The sequence below is a fragment of the Pan paniscus genome, chromosome 23, assembly GCF_029289425.2.
Source record: "Pan paniscus chromosome 23, NHGRI_mPanPan1-v2.0_pri, whole genome shotgun sequence".
NCBI classification, from domain to species: domain Eukaryota; kingdom Metazoa; phylum Chordata; class Mammalia; order Primates; family Hominidae; genus Pan; species Pan paniscus.
Genome location: NC_085927.1, coordinates 51,745,438 through 51,760,113, shown reverse-complemented (window position 1 = coordinate 51,760,113; position 14,676 = coordinate 51,745,438). Strand labels below are relative to the sequence as shown.

General features: G+C 58.3%; 1 protein-coding gene across 1 annotated transcript; it reads left to right on the top strand.

Annotated features, from left to right (window-relative positions):
* The first annotated feature begins 1,998 nt into the window (after window positions 1–1,998).
* On the top strand, window positions 1,999–8,340 carry TNFRSF13C (TNF receptor superfamily member 13C). The gene is made up of 3 exons (XM_034948813.3): window positions 1,999–3,745; window positions 4,052–4,282; window positions 4,830–8,340. The coding sequence occupies exons 1-3, from the start codon at window positions 3,610–3,612 to the stop codon at window positions 5,015–5,017; spliced, it is 555 nt and encodes a 184-aa protein (XP_034804704.1). The 5' UTR covers window positions 1,999–3,609; the 3' UTR covers window positions 5,018–8,340.
* The last annotated feature ends 6,336 nt before the right edge of the window (window positions 8,341–14,676 follow it).

Here is a 14,676-nt window from a genome sequence, read left to right as displayed (position 1 = left end):
GGAGAATGGCTTGAACCCAGGAGGCAGAGGCTGCAGTGAGCCGAGATCACGCCACTGCACTCCAGCCTGGGTGACAGAGCCAGACTCCGTCTCAAAAAAAAAAGGGACACGGTGGCTCACGTCTGTAATCCCATCACTTTGGGAGGGCGAGGCGGGCAGATCTCGAGGTCAGGAGATCAAGACCATCCTGGCTAACACGGTGAAACCCCGTCTCTACTAAAAATACAAAAAATTTGCCGGGCATGGTGGCGGGCGCCTGTAGTCCCAGCTACTCGGGAGGCTGAGGCAGGAGAATGGCGTGAACCTGGGAGGCGGAGCTTGCAGTGAGCAGAGATCGCGCCACTGCACTCCAGCCTGGGCGACAGAGAGAGACTCCGTCTCAAAAAAAAAAAAAAAAAAAAAGCCACGGGGAAATAAGAATACATTGAGGAGTAAACTAACATTCCCCACATTGGTCTGATTGTGAATTCTTCTTAACTGTTTTGTCATCCAAGTAGCGACACAGGGCCTGCTGCAGCCCCCCACCCCCACCCCATTTAGGAGGCCCAAGTGGAAAGGTTCACGTGAGGCCAGGCACCTGCACACAACACAGACACGAATCCCGCAGGCCTTTTGTCCCGGCACCTGGCCCAGCACATAGGGAGCGCCCAGCAAACATTTGTGTCACATGAGTGGGTGTCTCATTTGTGTCTGCTGCTCTTAGCAGCTGGCCTCCCTCTCTGGCCAAGGTGAGGGACCCTGGAACTCTGACAGTGGGCTCCAGCCCTCCCACTCTCTCTGGCCTTGAGAGCAGTCTCCTCGAGTCTCTGCTGGGGGTCAGAGCAGCCAGTGCTTCTGCTGTGAAACGCAGACCTGGGGCAGGCGGACCCCCTCCTCCTAACTCCTGTAAATTCTCCCGACTCTGGCCTCACTGGGCCACCCTCTCCAGGGACAGGTTCCCTGTTCCTGGGTTCCCACAAGCCTCAGTCTGCCCACATGGCTGGCACAAGGGCTAAATGAGCTGCCTGGTACTCAGTCAGGCCTCTGCAGCCCTCACTAATGGGTAATAGCAGCACCAACATGGATGGACGTGTATGTGGGTGGCAGGGTTATGGCTCAGTCTTCTGGCTTTGTCCCCACCTCTCTGCCTCACAGAGAGGCCTTCCCTGCCCTGGCTCCCCTCCAGGGTCCTGTCCCCCATCCCTGTACCGTACACCCACGCTCACCCACACCTGCCCCCACCCCCACATCACCATACACCCACGCTCACCCACACCTGCCCCCAGCCCCACATCACCATACACCCACGCTCACCCACACCTGCCCCCACCCCCACTTCTCCTTTGCAGCTCCCCTCCGCCCACACCTTCCTGCCTGGGAGCTGCTGGCCCATGTACAGGGGATGGAGAGGGTGGGCCAGCGCCCACCAGTCAGGGCTGGCTGACTGGGGTTCTTTGTGAACCTTCAGGGTCTCCCAAGCTGGAAACCTGGGGGTCGGCCTTGCTCTCCTCACTCCATGGCCAGCCGCTGCATCATCCCCTGCCCTGGGCCACCTGCCCTGGACGTGGGCCACAGTGCCAGAGAGAGGGACCCTTGCAGGTACAGCTCAGAATCTCCCTCCTACCCAGACACCCCCAGGTTCTGTACTGCCCCGGGACTGGTGCCCTGCCCATCCGCAGCCTGGATGCTCCCTCCTCCCTCCCAGCGTCCCCTGTGGCAGTGGCCATGCCTGCCCCCAGAGCAGCTCAGGCTCCCCTTTCATCTCTCCAAGCCTTAGCCCCTGCCGCCCTCTGCCTGGAGTGTTTGCCTCCCCCTCGCTGCTGCTCAGGGTCTCCCTCTGCCCCCAGGCTCCCTCCCCAGCCCCTGAGTTTCTCCTCTCACTGTGCTTCCCCAGCCCTGAGTGCTTAGGGGTCTGGGTGGCATGTGTGGCATTTAACCCCATGCTCTCTGCTGAGCCCTGAGCTCCCAGAGTTCCCTCCAGCCCTGGCCCTGGGGAGGGGGTAGCATGTGACCAGGAGGGCAGAGGGGCTTGTGTGTGTTTCTGAGACTCAGTCTGAGAGAGACACGGGTGACAGACAGTTGGGGATCCCAAACACTGGGGAGCAGAGATAGACAGGAGGGGCCCGCAGTGAGACACAGAGGTGAGCAGGAGAGGACACACAGCCCTGGAGAAAAGGAGTAGGTGTGGGCGGGCTTCCCTCCACTGCAGTCACAGTTCCCTCGCTCATAGGCAGATCTTCCTGGGTCCTCCCTGCACAAAGCCCCAGTGGCTCCCTCGTGTCCCCCAGCCACAGTCCAAGCTCCCTAATGTGCTAGATAAGGCCCCAGTCCAGCCTTTCGGTCCCAGCACTCCCTGGACTTCCTGTTTGGGCCTCCAAGCCTTTGCTCCCCTTTGGCCTTCACCCCCATCTGCTCCCTAGACCTCAGTCCATCTGGCAAACACTTCACCATCACCCTCTCCATGAAGCCTTCCGGCCCACCTTCCAGGATGACATGAGCTGGTGCCCTTGCTGCGAGGCTGTCTTCCCCCATCAGCACAAGTGTGAGATTCCCTCAGGGCAGACCCACATGCTACTTGGGCCTGGTACAAGTGTCTGATGTCAGGCTGGGCACTGTGGCTTCACACCTATAATCCCAGCACTTTGGGAGGCCGAGGAGGGCGGATCACCTGAGGTCAGGAGTTCGAGACCAGCCTGGCCAAATGGTGAAACCCCATCTCTACTAAAAATACAAAAATTAGCCAGGCATGGTGGTGCATGCCTGTAATCCCAGTTACTCGGGAGGCTGAGGCAGGAGAATTGCTTGAATCTGGGAGGCAGAGGTTGCAGTGAGCCGAGATTGCACTACTGCACAGAGCCAGACTCTTTTTCAAAAAAAAAAAAAAAAAAAAAGCAGGTGTCTGATGTCCCCAACCAGCTCTGTCCAGGAAGGGCAGGAAGAGAGGAGGAGACAGGTGGGTTGGGGGAGATGGCAGGGGAACACCCAGGGTCATGGAGCGGCTTTGGCTAGACGGAGCAGAGGAACCACTCAGGGTCTGTGTCCTGGCTGCGGGGTCCATCCCCCTCCCTACCCAAGAGGAGGCTCTGGTCTGCCCCCAGACACCTCCCAGCACCCAGCAGAGGGCCCACCCAGGCGGTGCTGGTTGAGGGGCTGAATTGGGGAACCACAGGTAGAAAGAGAGGCCAGGCCGGGTGCGGTGGCTCACGCCTGTAATCCTAGCACTTTGGGAGGCCGAGGCAGGTGGATCACGAGGTCAGGAGTTCAAAACCAGTCTGACCAAGATGGTGAAACCCCGTCTCTACTAAAAATACAAAAATTAGCCGGGCGTGGCAGTGGGCGCCTACAATCTCAGCTACTCGGGAGGCTGAGGCAGAGAATTGTTTGAACCCGGGAGGCAGAGCTTGCAGTGAGCCGAGAGAGCGCCATTGCACTCCAGCCTGGGCGACAGAGCGAGACTCCGTCTCAAAAAAAAAAAAGAAAAGAAAGGGGGGCCCCAGGCGAGCTCGGTCCCACCCAGCAGGCGGGGGCGGGGCAGGGCAGAGTGCTCCCCCCGCCCCCCGCTTCCTCCCCGAGGGCCCCGGAGCCCAGCTCAGCCCCAGTCCCCGCAGCTTGTGCGGCGGCGTCGGCACCATGAGGCGAGGGCCCCGGAGCCTGCGGGGCAGGGACGCGCCAGCCCCCACGCCCTGCGTCCCGGCCGAGTGCTTCGACCTGCTGGTCCGCCACTGCGTGGCCTGCGGGCTCCTGCGCACGCCGCGGCCGAAACCGGGTAAGGGGGACCCACGGGGCGCGCGGCGCCGGCAGCCGCGGGGAGGACGGGGCCCCGATCACCAGGGCGCAGGCAGAGCCCCGACCCCCGGGGGCGCCGAGGGCTGAAAGGACCCTGTGGGCAGGGCCTGGAGGGGCCCGCGATCACCGCGTGGCCCTCACCGCCGCCTCTCTCCCTCCCCTTGTCCACCGCCCCCCGGCTGTCCCTCCCCTCCCCGGCCAGCCTCGCCCCCCTCCGCCCCTCCCCGTCCCCGCTCCTCCCTCCCCTCGGCCCCCTGGCCTCCCTCCCTGTCCCCTCCCGAAGCAGCCGGGGCCAGCAGCCCTGCGCCCAGAACGGCGCTGCAGCCGCAGGAGTCGGTGGGCGCGGGGGCCGGCGAGGCGGCGCTGCCCCTGCCCGGGCTGCTCTTTGGCGCCCCCGCGCTGCTGGGCCTGGCACTGGTCCTGGCGCTGGTCCTGGTGGGTCTGGTGAGCTGGAGGCGGCGACAGCGGCGGCTTCGCGGCGCGTCCTCCGCAGAGGCCCCCGACGGAGACAAGGACGGTGAGTTCCGTGTGTAGGGGAACCAGTCTGAGCGGGGCGCAGGGGCTGGGGTGTCGGGACGGTCTAGGGGGAGATGCATGGCCCCTGCGGGGGAGAGAAGGGCTTTAAGGGGAAACGGAGACAGAGCGGAAAAGAGTTTGCGCTGAGGGGCTCAGGCTGGGGAGGGAGACATAGTCCTGCCCCTGGGACCCTGGTCGGAGCCAGGAACAGCTCTGCCCTGACAGACCCCAGTGTGAGGAAGAGACAGGTTGCAGGAAGGGGGCCCCGTCTGAGGGAGGAGTCTGTCCTGCCCTTTGGGAGTCTAACAGAGCTTGGTTCCCCCATAAATCCCTGAAGAGTTTGCCAGACTGAGCCCCAGCTCCCCACCTCCCTGCCCTGCCAGCTCCCCACTGGCCAGGCCTCTGGACTCAGGGTCAGCCAGGTGCCACCCCTCCCCACCCTGCATTTGGGCTTCATTTGACGGAGGACTGCCCCTCCAGAGGAGTCTTCTAGGGGAGGGAGGGAAGGCTGTGACCCAGTACGGAGCCTCTACCCCCTCTGCCTGCAGCCCCAGAGCCCCTGGACAAGGTCATCATTCTGTCTCCGGCAATCTCTGATGCCACAGCTCCTGCCTGGCCTCCTCCTGGGGAAGACCCAGGAACCACCCCACCTGGCCACAGTGTCCCTGTGCCAGCCACAGAGCTGGGCTCCACTGAACTGGTGACCACCAAGACGGCCGGCCCTGAGCAACAATAGCAGGGAGCCGGCAGGAGGTGGCCCCTGCCCTCCCTCTCGACCCCCAGCCAGGGGCTTGGAAATCAAATTCAGCTCTTCACTCCAGCATGCACATGCCCTCTTTCTGGGACCAGGCTAACCCTGCAGAAGCACAGACACTACAGACCACAGCATTCAGCCCCCATGGAGTTTGGTGTGCTTGCCTTTGGCTTCAGACCTCACCATCTTTGACAGCCCTTGAAGGTGGTAGCCCAGCTCCTGTTCCTGTGCCTTCAAAAGGCTGGGGCACTATGAGTAAAAGACCGCTTTTAAAATGGGGAAGGCACCATTAAGCCAAAATGAATCTGAAAAAAGACCAAGTGGGAGGATGCCTAATTTGTAGTTGGGTGGTTTTTTGTGTTTGTTTGATTTTTTTTTTTTTTTTTTTTTTTTTTTGAGACGAGTCTTGCTCTGTCGCCAGGCTGGAGTACAGTGGCGCGATCTCGCCTCACTGTAACCTCCGACTCCTTGGTTCAAGTGATTCTCCTGCCTCAGCCTCCCGAATAGCTGGGATTACAGGCACGCACCACCACAGCCAGCTAATTTTTGTATTTTTAGTAGAGACAGGATTTCACCATGTTGGCCAGGATGGTCTCCATCTCCTGACCTCGTGATCCGCCCTGCTCGGCCTCCCAAAGTGCTGGGATTACAGGCATGAGCCACCATGCCCGGCCTTGTTTTGTGTTTTGGTTTTTTTTGAGACAGGGTCTTGCTGTATCACGCAGGCTGGAGTGCAACGATGGGTCCCCAGCTAATTGCAGCCTGGGCTCAAGCAATCTTTCTGCTTCAGCCTCCTGAGTAGCTGGGACTACAGGTGCTCCACCTTGCCCAGCTAATTTTTTTTTTTTTTTTTTTTTTTTTTTGAGACAGAGTCTCGCTCTGTCGCCTAGGCTGGAGTGCAGTGACGCAATTTCGGCTCACTTCAAGCTCCGCCTCCTGGGTTCACGCCATTCTCCTGCCTGAGCCTCCTGAGTAGCTGGGACTATAGGCGCCCGCCATCACGCCCGGCTAATTTTTTTTGTATTTTTAGTAGAGACGGGGTGTCACCGTATTAGCCAGGATGGTCTCGATCTCCTGACCTCGTGATCCGCCCGCCTCAGCCTCCCAAAGTGCTGGGATTACAGGCGTGAGCCACCGTGGCTGGCCTTTTTTTTTTAAGACGAGGTCTCGGTATGTTGCCCAGGCCAGTCTCAAACTCCTGGCCTCAGGCAGTCCTCCCCGAAGGGCTGGGATTATAGGCAGGAGGCGCCAGGCCTGGCCTCTATTTCTTTAATACCTGCCCTCAGAGCCGTCCTGCTTTTAAACTGATGCAAATGGCAGCAGTGAATAATCAATTCATGGGTTCGCTTGCTTTGGGATTTAGTACAAGATTATTTTAAGAAATAACAAAGGAGAAAAGATTGAGCTGGATTTTGCTGATTCTCAGGTATCTGTACCCCAGGGTCAACCCTGAGATTGGCCCAATCTGCCAGAACCTAAGATGCCATTTTGACCCCAGTGGCAGCTTCCAGAGCCACAAGCCTGCATTTGGGAGGAGGTGCGCAGCCTCCAGGGCTGGACTCCAAACTCGAGCTGAAGGAACATGCTGGCAGGTAGCTCTCTCAGGGTCCACCTGGGGTTCCAGCTGCTCCAAGACACAGCACATTTAGCCATAAACATGGAAGGGCTGGGACCTACAGGAGGTTCCTTTGTGTAGAGGCCAGGGCAGGCGTGTGACCTTGAACCAGGTGGACATGAGGTCCCTTGAACTCCCTTCTCTCTCTGGCTTGTTCCCTTGAAGCACTGGCCCCCCAGTGCTGGGCTTATTTGGCCATCCTGTGCCAGCCCCCTGGTCACCCACCGTCACAGTGGAAGCTGCTCCCTCCTCTTACAATGGTGTTCCTTGCTCTGGGGTCTGGGGACAAGACCATCTCTTTCCACTCCTGGACGACACTGTGCACTCAGTCAGCCGCCTCCTACCTGCCCTCCTGCACAGGGTCAGAACCTCCTGACCTGGACTTCGCCCTGGGCAGCTTCCTTGGAACTTGTTGCAGCTTAGCATCTTTGGAAGGGAGCACTGGACTAGGAGTCAGAAGGTGGAGTTCTGGGTGCTGTTTTTGCACTCTTGGGCCCTGGGCATGTTCTGTTCTGTGCATCAGATGTTTTCTGCCTGCCTCCCCCTGAGCTGCCACCAGAGCCACCTGTAGACCCCTGCTTCTCCTGCCCCTCCTGTCCCTTGCCAGGCCTCTGGACTCAGTGCTTCCTGTCCCAAGGACCTGTTGTGTGCCCAGCTTGGAAGACAGTGGCCACTCACATCCAGGTCTCTGCCTGGCTATTTGCTCCATGAACCCATCTCAGATGCCCCTGCCCCCAGGGAGCCAGGTGACAGGGTGAGGTCAAGTGACAAGCAGTAGGTGTGGGAGAGGTTTGGTGGGGTCAGGCCCACATGGGCCCAGCCATCCACTCCCCTTCCATCTGGAGTTGGGGGAGTCTGAGCTGCTCCTGGCCACCCCATCTGCCCCACCCCATCTTCTCCTGGCCACCCCAGCTCCCACCCCATCTTCTCCTGGCCACCCCATCTCCTACCCCATCTTCTCTTGGACACCCCGTCTCCCACCCCATCTTCTCCTGGCCACCCCATCTCCCACCCCATCTTCTGGCCACCCCATCTTCTCCTGGCCACCCCATCTCCCCCACCCCATCTTCTCCTGGACACCCCCATCTCCCACCCCATCTTTTGCTACAGCCAGGGTTAGCTCAGCAGGTGAAAACCCCGAGGGTGGGTGAAACCCCTCTGGGGCTCAGACATGCAAACCTTGGGCATCTCTCTGTCCCAGCTGGCCCTGCCAGCCGGTAGGAAGTTTCCCCTGAGTTCTCAGTTTTTTCTTCTGAAAAATGAGGGGTTGTATGCAAGGTTCTCCTCCCGGCCTGTGGTCCCCAGAGAAGGGCAGGAAGGAACCTTAGATAATTCTCATATGCATTTAACAGATGAGGAAACTGAGACCTAGAGCCGTCACATCAATACCTCATTTGATCTTCATAAGAGCACCTGGAGGAGGGGGGTGGGGTGTTTGTTTGTTTAAATTTTTTTTGTGAAAAAAATGAAGATAGGCATTTTGTAGACAATCTGGAAGTTCTGGACCGGAATCCATGATGTAGTCAGGGAAGAAATGACCCATGTCCAGTAACCCCAGGCCTCGAGTGTGTGGTGTATTTTTCTACATAATTGTAATCATTCTATACATACAAATTCATGTCTTGACCATCATATTAATATTTGGTAAGTTTCTCTCTCTTTAGAGACTCCACAATAAAGTTTTCAACATGGTAAGGTTTTCCACCTGGGCATTTGGATACTTTGGTTTTTGCTGTTGTGGCCAAGACGGCACAGGCCACATGCGCCTATGCAGGAGTCTCTGTTTCCCAGCACAGTTGTTGTGCCAAAGGCCTTGACTTTTTTTTTTTTTTTTGAGACGGAGTTTCACTCTTGTTGCCCAGGCTGGAGTGCAATGGTGCAATCTCGGCTCACCACAACCTCCTCCTCCCAGGTTCAAGCAATTCTCCTGCCTCAGCCTCCCGAGTAGCTGGAATTACAGGCATGCACTACCACACTCAGCTAATTTTGTACTTTTAGTAGAGATGAGGTTTCTCCATGTTGGCCAGGCTGGTCTCAAACTCCCGACCTCAGGTGATCTGTCCGCCTTGGCCTCCCAAAGTGCTGGGATTACAGGCATGAGCCACCGCGCCCAGCCAGCCTTGACCTTTTTGTTTTTTTTTTTTTGAGACGGAGTCTCGCTCTGTCGCCCAGGTTGGGGTGCAGTGGTGCAATCTCGGCTCACTGCAAACTCTGCCTCCCGGGTTCACGCCATTCTCCTGCCTCAGCCTCCTGAGTAGCTGGGACTACAGGCGCCCGCCACCACGCCTGGCTAATTTTTTTGTATTTTTACTAGAGACAGGGTTTCACCATATTAGCCAGGATGGTCTTGATCTCCTGACCTCATGATCCGTCCACCTCGGCCTCCCAAAGTGCTGGGATTACAGGCATGAGCCACCGTGCCCGGCCCAGCCTTGACCTTTTTAAAGGTCCCTGTTGGTCCAAATTTTCTCCTGAAAATCTAGACCATTTCACATCCATGAGGAGGGATTATATGGTCCAGTTTGCAGATAGGAAAAGAGAGGCCCTGTGAGGTAATGGGATCCGGCCCAAGATACAACAGGTGGGTGGTGGAGCTGGGCGAACCCTGGGCTCCTGCGCTTGGCGGCCATGCCTGCCCAGCAGAATGTCATTGGCCCGGACCCCCTCCTTGGGAGCGGAGAACTTGGGGACTGATGCCAGGCCCCACTCCCTGGTTTCATCACTACTCAGATTTTCTCCCCAACTGTTCTCTCATTTTGATAAGAGGGATCCCAGACAGACTCTGGAAGCGCCGTTTTGTGGGTGGGAACTGAAGGGAAAAGGCCTCTCTCTGAGCCTGTGTTTCGGGCCAGCTTTTCCTGAAGGAGGGTCTGATTCCCACCAGGTCCCCAGGGCCCTGGCCGGTGGGGGCAGGCCTGGCTGAAGTCTCGCTTCCTCCTGGGGCTTCCTGCAGGCCCCTTTCACTTCCTGCCTGGTAGCCAGAGGCTGGGGGCTCCAGGAGGGGTTGGGGAGGCCCAGCTGGTGAGGCCAGGGAGGAAGGCCTGACCCCCCACTTTCGTTTCAGCAGGGATGGCTCAACACAGCACTATCCCTGCAAGCTGGTAGCATCTCACTGGGCCTCAACTCTCTGGGCCCCTCTTCCCATCTGCAAAATGGGGCTCTTGAGGCCCACCCAGCTGTCCTTGGAGATTGAAGAGGTCCTGTGGCATGTAGGGACAGAGGGACCCCTGCTAGAGCCAGGGAACGCCCCCAGCAGGGAGGTGTGAGCAGGCCTGGTCCTGCCCTCATGACCCGAGGGTGGGGAGAGAATGGGGATGCGGTAGAAACGACTGCCCCAAATAGCGGAATAGCGGGGCAGAGTCGGGGAGCAACCGGGAGGAAAGAGATGCCAGAGTTCCCCGCCCCTACACTTTCCTCCCGGGACTCCGAAGGGCGCTCAGTGGTTGGCGTCGGGGACGGGGGGAGGGACGCTACTGGGGTCCCGGGACCCAGAGGAACCTTGGGCATCTCTCCACTCCCCTAGGCTGCGGATAATCTGGGATCCAGGCCCGAATCCAGCGACTTCGGGGCAAGCGAGTCTCTGCGCGGCTTCCGCCGTCAGCCCCGGCCACCACCGGCCCCGGGAGATTTGGACGTGGGGCGGGGGTAGGGGGTGCGGCCAAGGGGCGGGGTCAAGAAGAGAGGCGGGGCTGAGGGACCCCAAGCCTCAAGGTGGCCGGAAAGGGGCGGGGCCAGCGGCATGCCTAAGGGGTGGGGTCAAGGCCAAGGGGCGAGGAAAAAGCTTGGGACCGGATAAGGGGCGGGACCAAGGCCAAGGGCGCCTGCTTCGGGCTCCCGACCTCTGCGCCCTCGGGAGTCCGGGTCCTCACGCGCATCCCGAGCCCTGGGAGCCTGGATGCGGCCCACGGCCCCGACTCAAGGGCGAGGCTCAGGGGAGAGGGCGCAAGACGCCTCCGCGCGGAACTGTGACGGAGGAGCAGGGGGGCTGCCGGGGAGGGCGCACCTGTCCCCGTGCACGCGCTGTGGCCTCCGTGGAGCTCTGTCCTCCCTTGGTTCCCGCGCTAAGGTCTCGGTGTCCGCTCCGGATTCGCACGTACACTGAGGGCTTTGGAGCCTCCCAGTCCCGCCGCTCCCTGGCGACCTCAGGAGCCCGGGCGCCCCCTCCCTCCCACGGGCAGCTGGAGCCTGAGTCAGAGTTGCCTCGCGGGAGACAAAGACAGCCGTGGGCCCTCCCTCCAGAACCCCTCCTGGTATCGGCATTTGCACCATCAGGGAGCCCAGAGTCCCCAAGAGCCTCTGCTTCTTGGGTAACTGCATCATTGAGGAAATGGAAGTGAAATTAGCTTAGGAATGAGGCCTTGGAGGCTTGTGGGTGGCATCCGCGGTCACGGTCTTCTCAGCCTGGCTTCAGTGTCTCTGGGGCCCACTGCTTCTCCCTGTAACCCTGCCGAAATGCTGGTAGCCCATCTTGCAGATGACAAAACTGAGGCCTAGAAAGGTTGAATGGCCCTGAAGAGCAGGAATTCCAACCCGGTCAGCCTGGCTCCAAAATAAAGGATAAAGGCTGGGCGCAGTGGCTCGCACCTGTTATCCCAGCACTTTGGGAAGCCAAAGCGGGCTGATAACTTGAAGTCAGGAGTTCGAGACCAGCCCTGCCAACATGGTGAAACCCCCGTCTCTACTAAAAATACAAAAATTAGGCCGGGCCCCGTGGCTCACGCCTGTAATCCCAGAATTTTGGGAGGCCGAGGCGGGCGGATCACCTGAGGTCAGGAGTTCACGACCCGCCTGATCAATATGGTGAAACCCTGTCTCTACTAAACATTACAAAAATTAGCCAGGCGTGGTGGCGTGCACCTGTAATCTCAGCAACTCTGGAGGCTGAGGCAGGAGAATCGCTTGAACCCGGGAGGCGGAGGTTGGAGTGAGCCAAGATCGCGCCACTGGACTCCAGCTGGGCGACAGTGTGAGACTCCGTCTCAAAACAAAACAAAACAAAAATTAGCCAGGCATGGTGGCGGGTCCCTATAAATCCCAGCTACTCGGGAGAATTGGTTGAATCCAGGAGGCAGAGGTTGCAGTGAGCCGAGATCACACCACTGCACTCCAGCCTGGGCAACAGAGAGAGACTCCGTTTCATAAATAAATAAATAAATAAATAAATAAATAAATAAAACCTAGAAACTCTGGGCATGTGGGGCTGGAAAGGGGTTCCAGGAAGAGAGGGCAGCCTGCGTGTCCAGACAGGGGGCAAGTGAGCCTGGGTCAGGTGTTGGCAAGGGCCCTGTCGCGGGGTAGGAGTGCCTCCCGGGTGTGCTGAACTGGCGATAATGTGGATTCGGGACTCATAGTGCAGGTTCCAGGCCAGACCCTGCCCTTCCTGGCTGTGTGCCAGTCACAGCAAGTCACTTCCTCTCTCTGAGTCTTGAGTTTCTCTCTAGGAAATCCCAAACCTTTCCCAGGGCTCAGCAGAGCTGGCAGACTGGTCACCCACCACCTAAAATGGGGACACTGAGGCCCAGCACAGGCTGTTTGTCATGTCCACACCTCTCAGGGCCCCCAGCCTTCCCCAGCCAGAACTGAGCACCAGGTGAGGGCTGGACATGGAGGAAGGCCGTTCGTGCACAGGAGCATGTATGCTGACAAACACGTGTGCACACACATGCCCACCGTGCAGGGAAGGCCCTCATAGTCATGCTAGCCCCAGACATGCACACTCTTGCTGTCACCCAAACACGCGCAGACACCCGCACACTCGAGCTGCCAGCATTGGGAGCTGGGGGCGGGGCGGGTGCCCTTCAGGAGCAGGGACTCGGCTCCTCTGCCCGCCCCGCGGGGCTCGCTGCAGATGCCAGGGGTTATTTTAAGCCTGGATCAATGGATGAGTTTTGGTGACACAGGCTTAGTGGTAGTGGAGGGGGGCAGGCAGAAGAGATAAGGGGTGGCTGCCCTGGAGCCTTGATGGGGCGAGAGACCCCGGGGTCCAGGGCAAAGGGGTCACTCCTCGGCCGGGCTGCTCTATCTCCAGATCCCCTCACCCGGCACATGGCCAGGCACCTGGGGCAGTGTCAGCTGAATGGGCGATCAGATCCCAGGACTCAGCCAGTCAGGGTCAGCTGGGCTCTGTGTTTACAGCTGCCCTCTCCTGCTCCACTTACTCCTCGCGGCCAGGTGTTCCCATGGAGAGAAGAGGGTATCCAGTGCCTGGCACAGACCCAGTAGTTATGGTTACCTATGGCTGCTGGCTGACCACTGAATCAGATTGAGACGGGGAGGAAGGTGTGTGTGTGTGTTTGGTGGGGGGTGGTGTTGGGGGTTGGACATCAGTCCCTGGGAGGGGCTGGAATCCACTTCCTTCATTGGACAAATGACTGTCACTATGTATATGTATTTGAAGGCCTGATGGGGTCAACATGAGGAAAGCACCCAGTGCCAGGACAGTGGGGGCAGGAGGGTGTCCAGGAAGGGGGAGCACTGGGAGACTTGCTCTGACCCAGCAGGGTCACTCTAACTTGGAAGAGGCCCCAGTTCCAAGGGCACAGAGACAAGCCTCTTTCAACCCAGTGCCCAGCAACGGGTGGGAAAGGTGGGAGAAGTGGCCCCCCTCAGAGCTCCTGCAGCCTCCAGGGCAGTGGGCAGAGGGCGGTGGGGACTTCAATACCAGTGGTACGGGTTGTGCCACGGATTCTATTTCTAGGAATGGCCCTAAGGAAAGGAAGCAGGAAAGGACGCTCCAGAAAGTAGAGCTCAGAAGCTCTGAGAAGAATCACAAATGAGAAGGTTTTTTTTTGTTTTTTTTTTAAGACGGAGTCTCAATCTGTTGCCCAGGCTGGAGGGCAATGGTGTGATCTCGGCTCACTGCAAACTCTGCCTCCCAGGTTCAAGCGATTCTCTGGCCTCAGCCTTCCGAGTAGCTGGGATTACAGGCATATGCCACCATGCCCAGCTAATTTTGTGTTTTTAGTAGAGGTGGGGTTTCACCATGTTGGTCAGGCTGGTCTCCAACTCCTGACCTCATGATCCACCTGCCTCAGCCTCCCAAAGTGTTGGGATTACAGGCGCGAGCCACTGCCCCCAGCCAAACGAAAAGTTTAAGGATGGCAAAAAGTAAACCACAAACCAGTTACAATCCAGCATGTAAATGTGGCATATTTTAGTGTGGTTGTCTCTGGACATGGGATTAAAGCAATTTCATTTAATTCCTTTGTTCATCTGTGTTTTTTCTTCTAAACTGGTAATAAGGGGTCCTTTAATGAGGGTGGGTTTTCGGGGCTGGATGGGAAGTGTGTGTACATGTGTGTGCACATGTGTGTGTGTAGGTGGAGGGAGCAGGCTGTCTTTGGCCAGGGCACAAGGAGAAGCTCTGAGTGGGGAGGTCACCTCCTCTTCCTGTCTGAACCCATTAATACCTGAAATTAGCCTGTCAGCCCCTCATGTCAGGCAACAGACTTGATCCTCCTTAAAATGTAAATCCTTCCTCTTCTTCTCCCCCACCTTCTCCACTTTCATAAGCTGGTCCCAGTTGCTGAGTGAAGGACGGATGGAAAGGGGACCAGGAGGGACCCTAGGGAGCCCCAAATGTTTCATCTCACAGAAACTAGGCGCTGGAGTCCTTTCATTCATTTATTCATTCAGCAAATGCCGACAGAGGCCTGAGCTGCACACTGGGTGAATTACACGCCCAGTCCTTGCCCTCCTGCTGTTTCCGTCTGGACAGAGGGAGGTTCCATATCGACCCCTATCTCCTGGAAGGAGCAGATTATGAGTCTGCCCTCCAGGAAGAGTCTTTGATGTTAAGATGAGATACTGAGGCAGGGAGAAGCCAAGCACCAGGACCTTCTCCAGTTCAACTCAACCCCGAAAACACCACTGGGCCGTGCTGGGACCGGGTCCGGGCTCCTTAGGGCCCCCACACCCTACCCCTCGGTTTGTGAAAGGACCTGCGGGTTGGCGCAGGGCGGAGGTCTTCCTTTTCCAGGCTTTCCTTTTCCAGGGCAGGGGCGAGCCCAATCCCCCTCTCCTCACA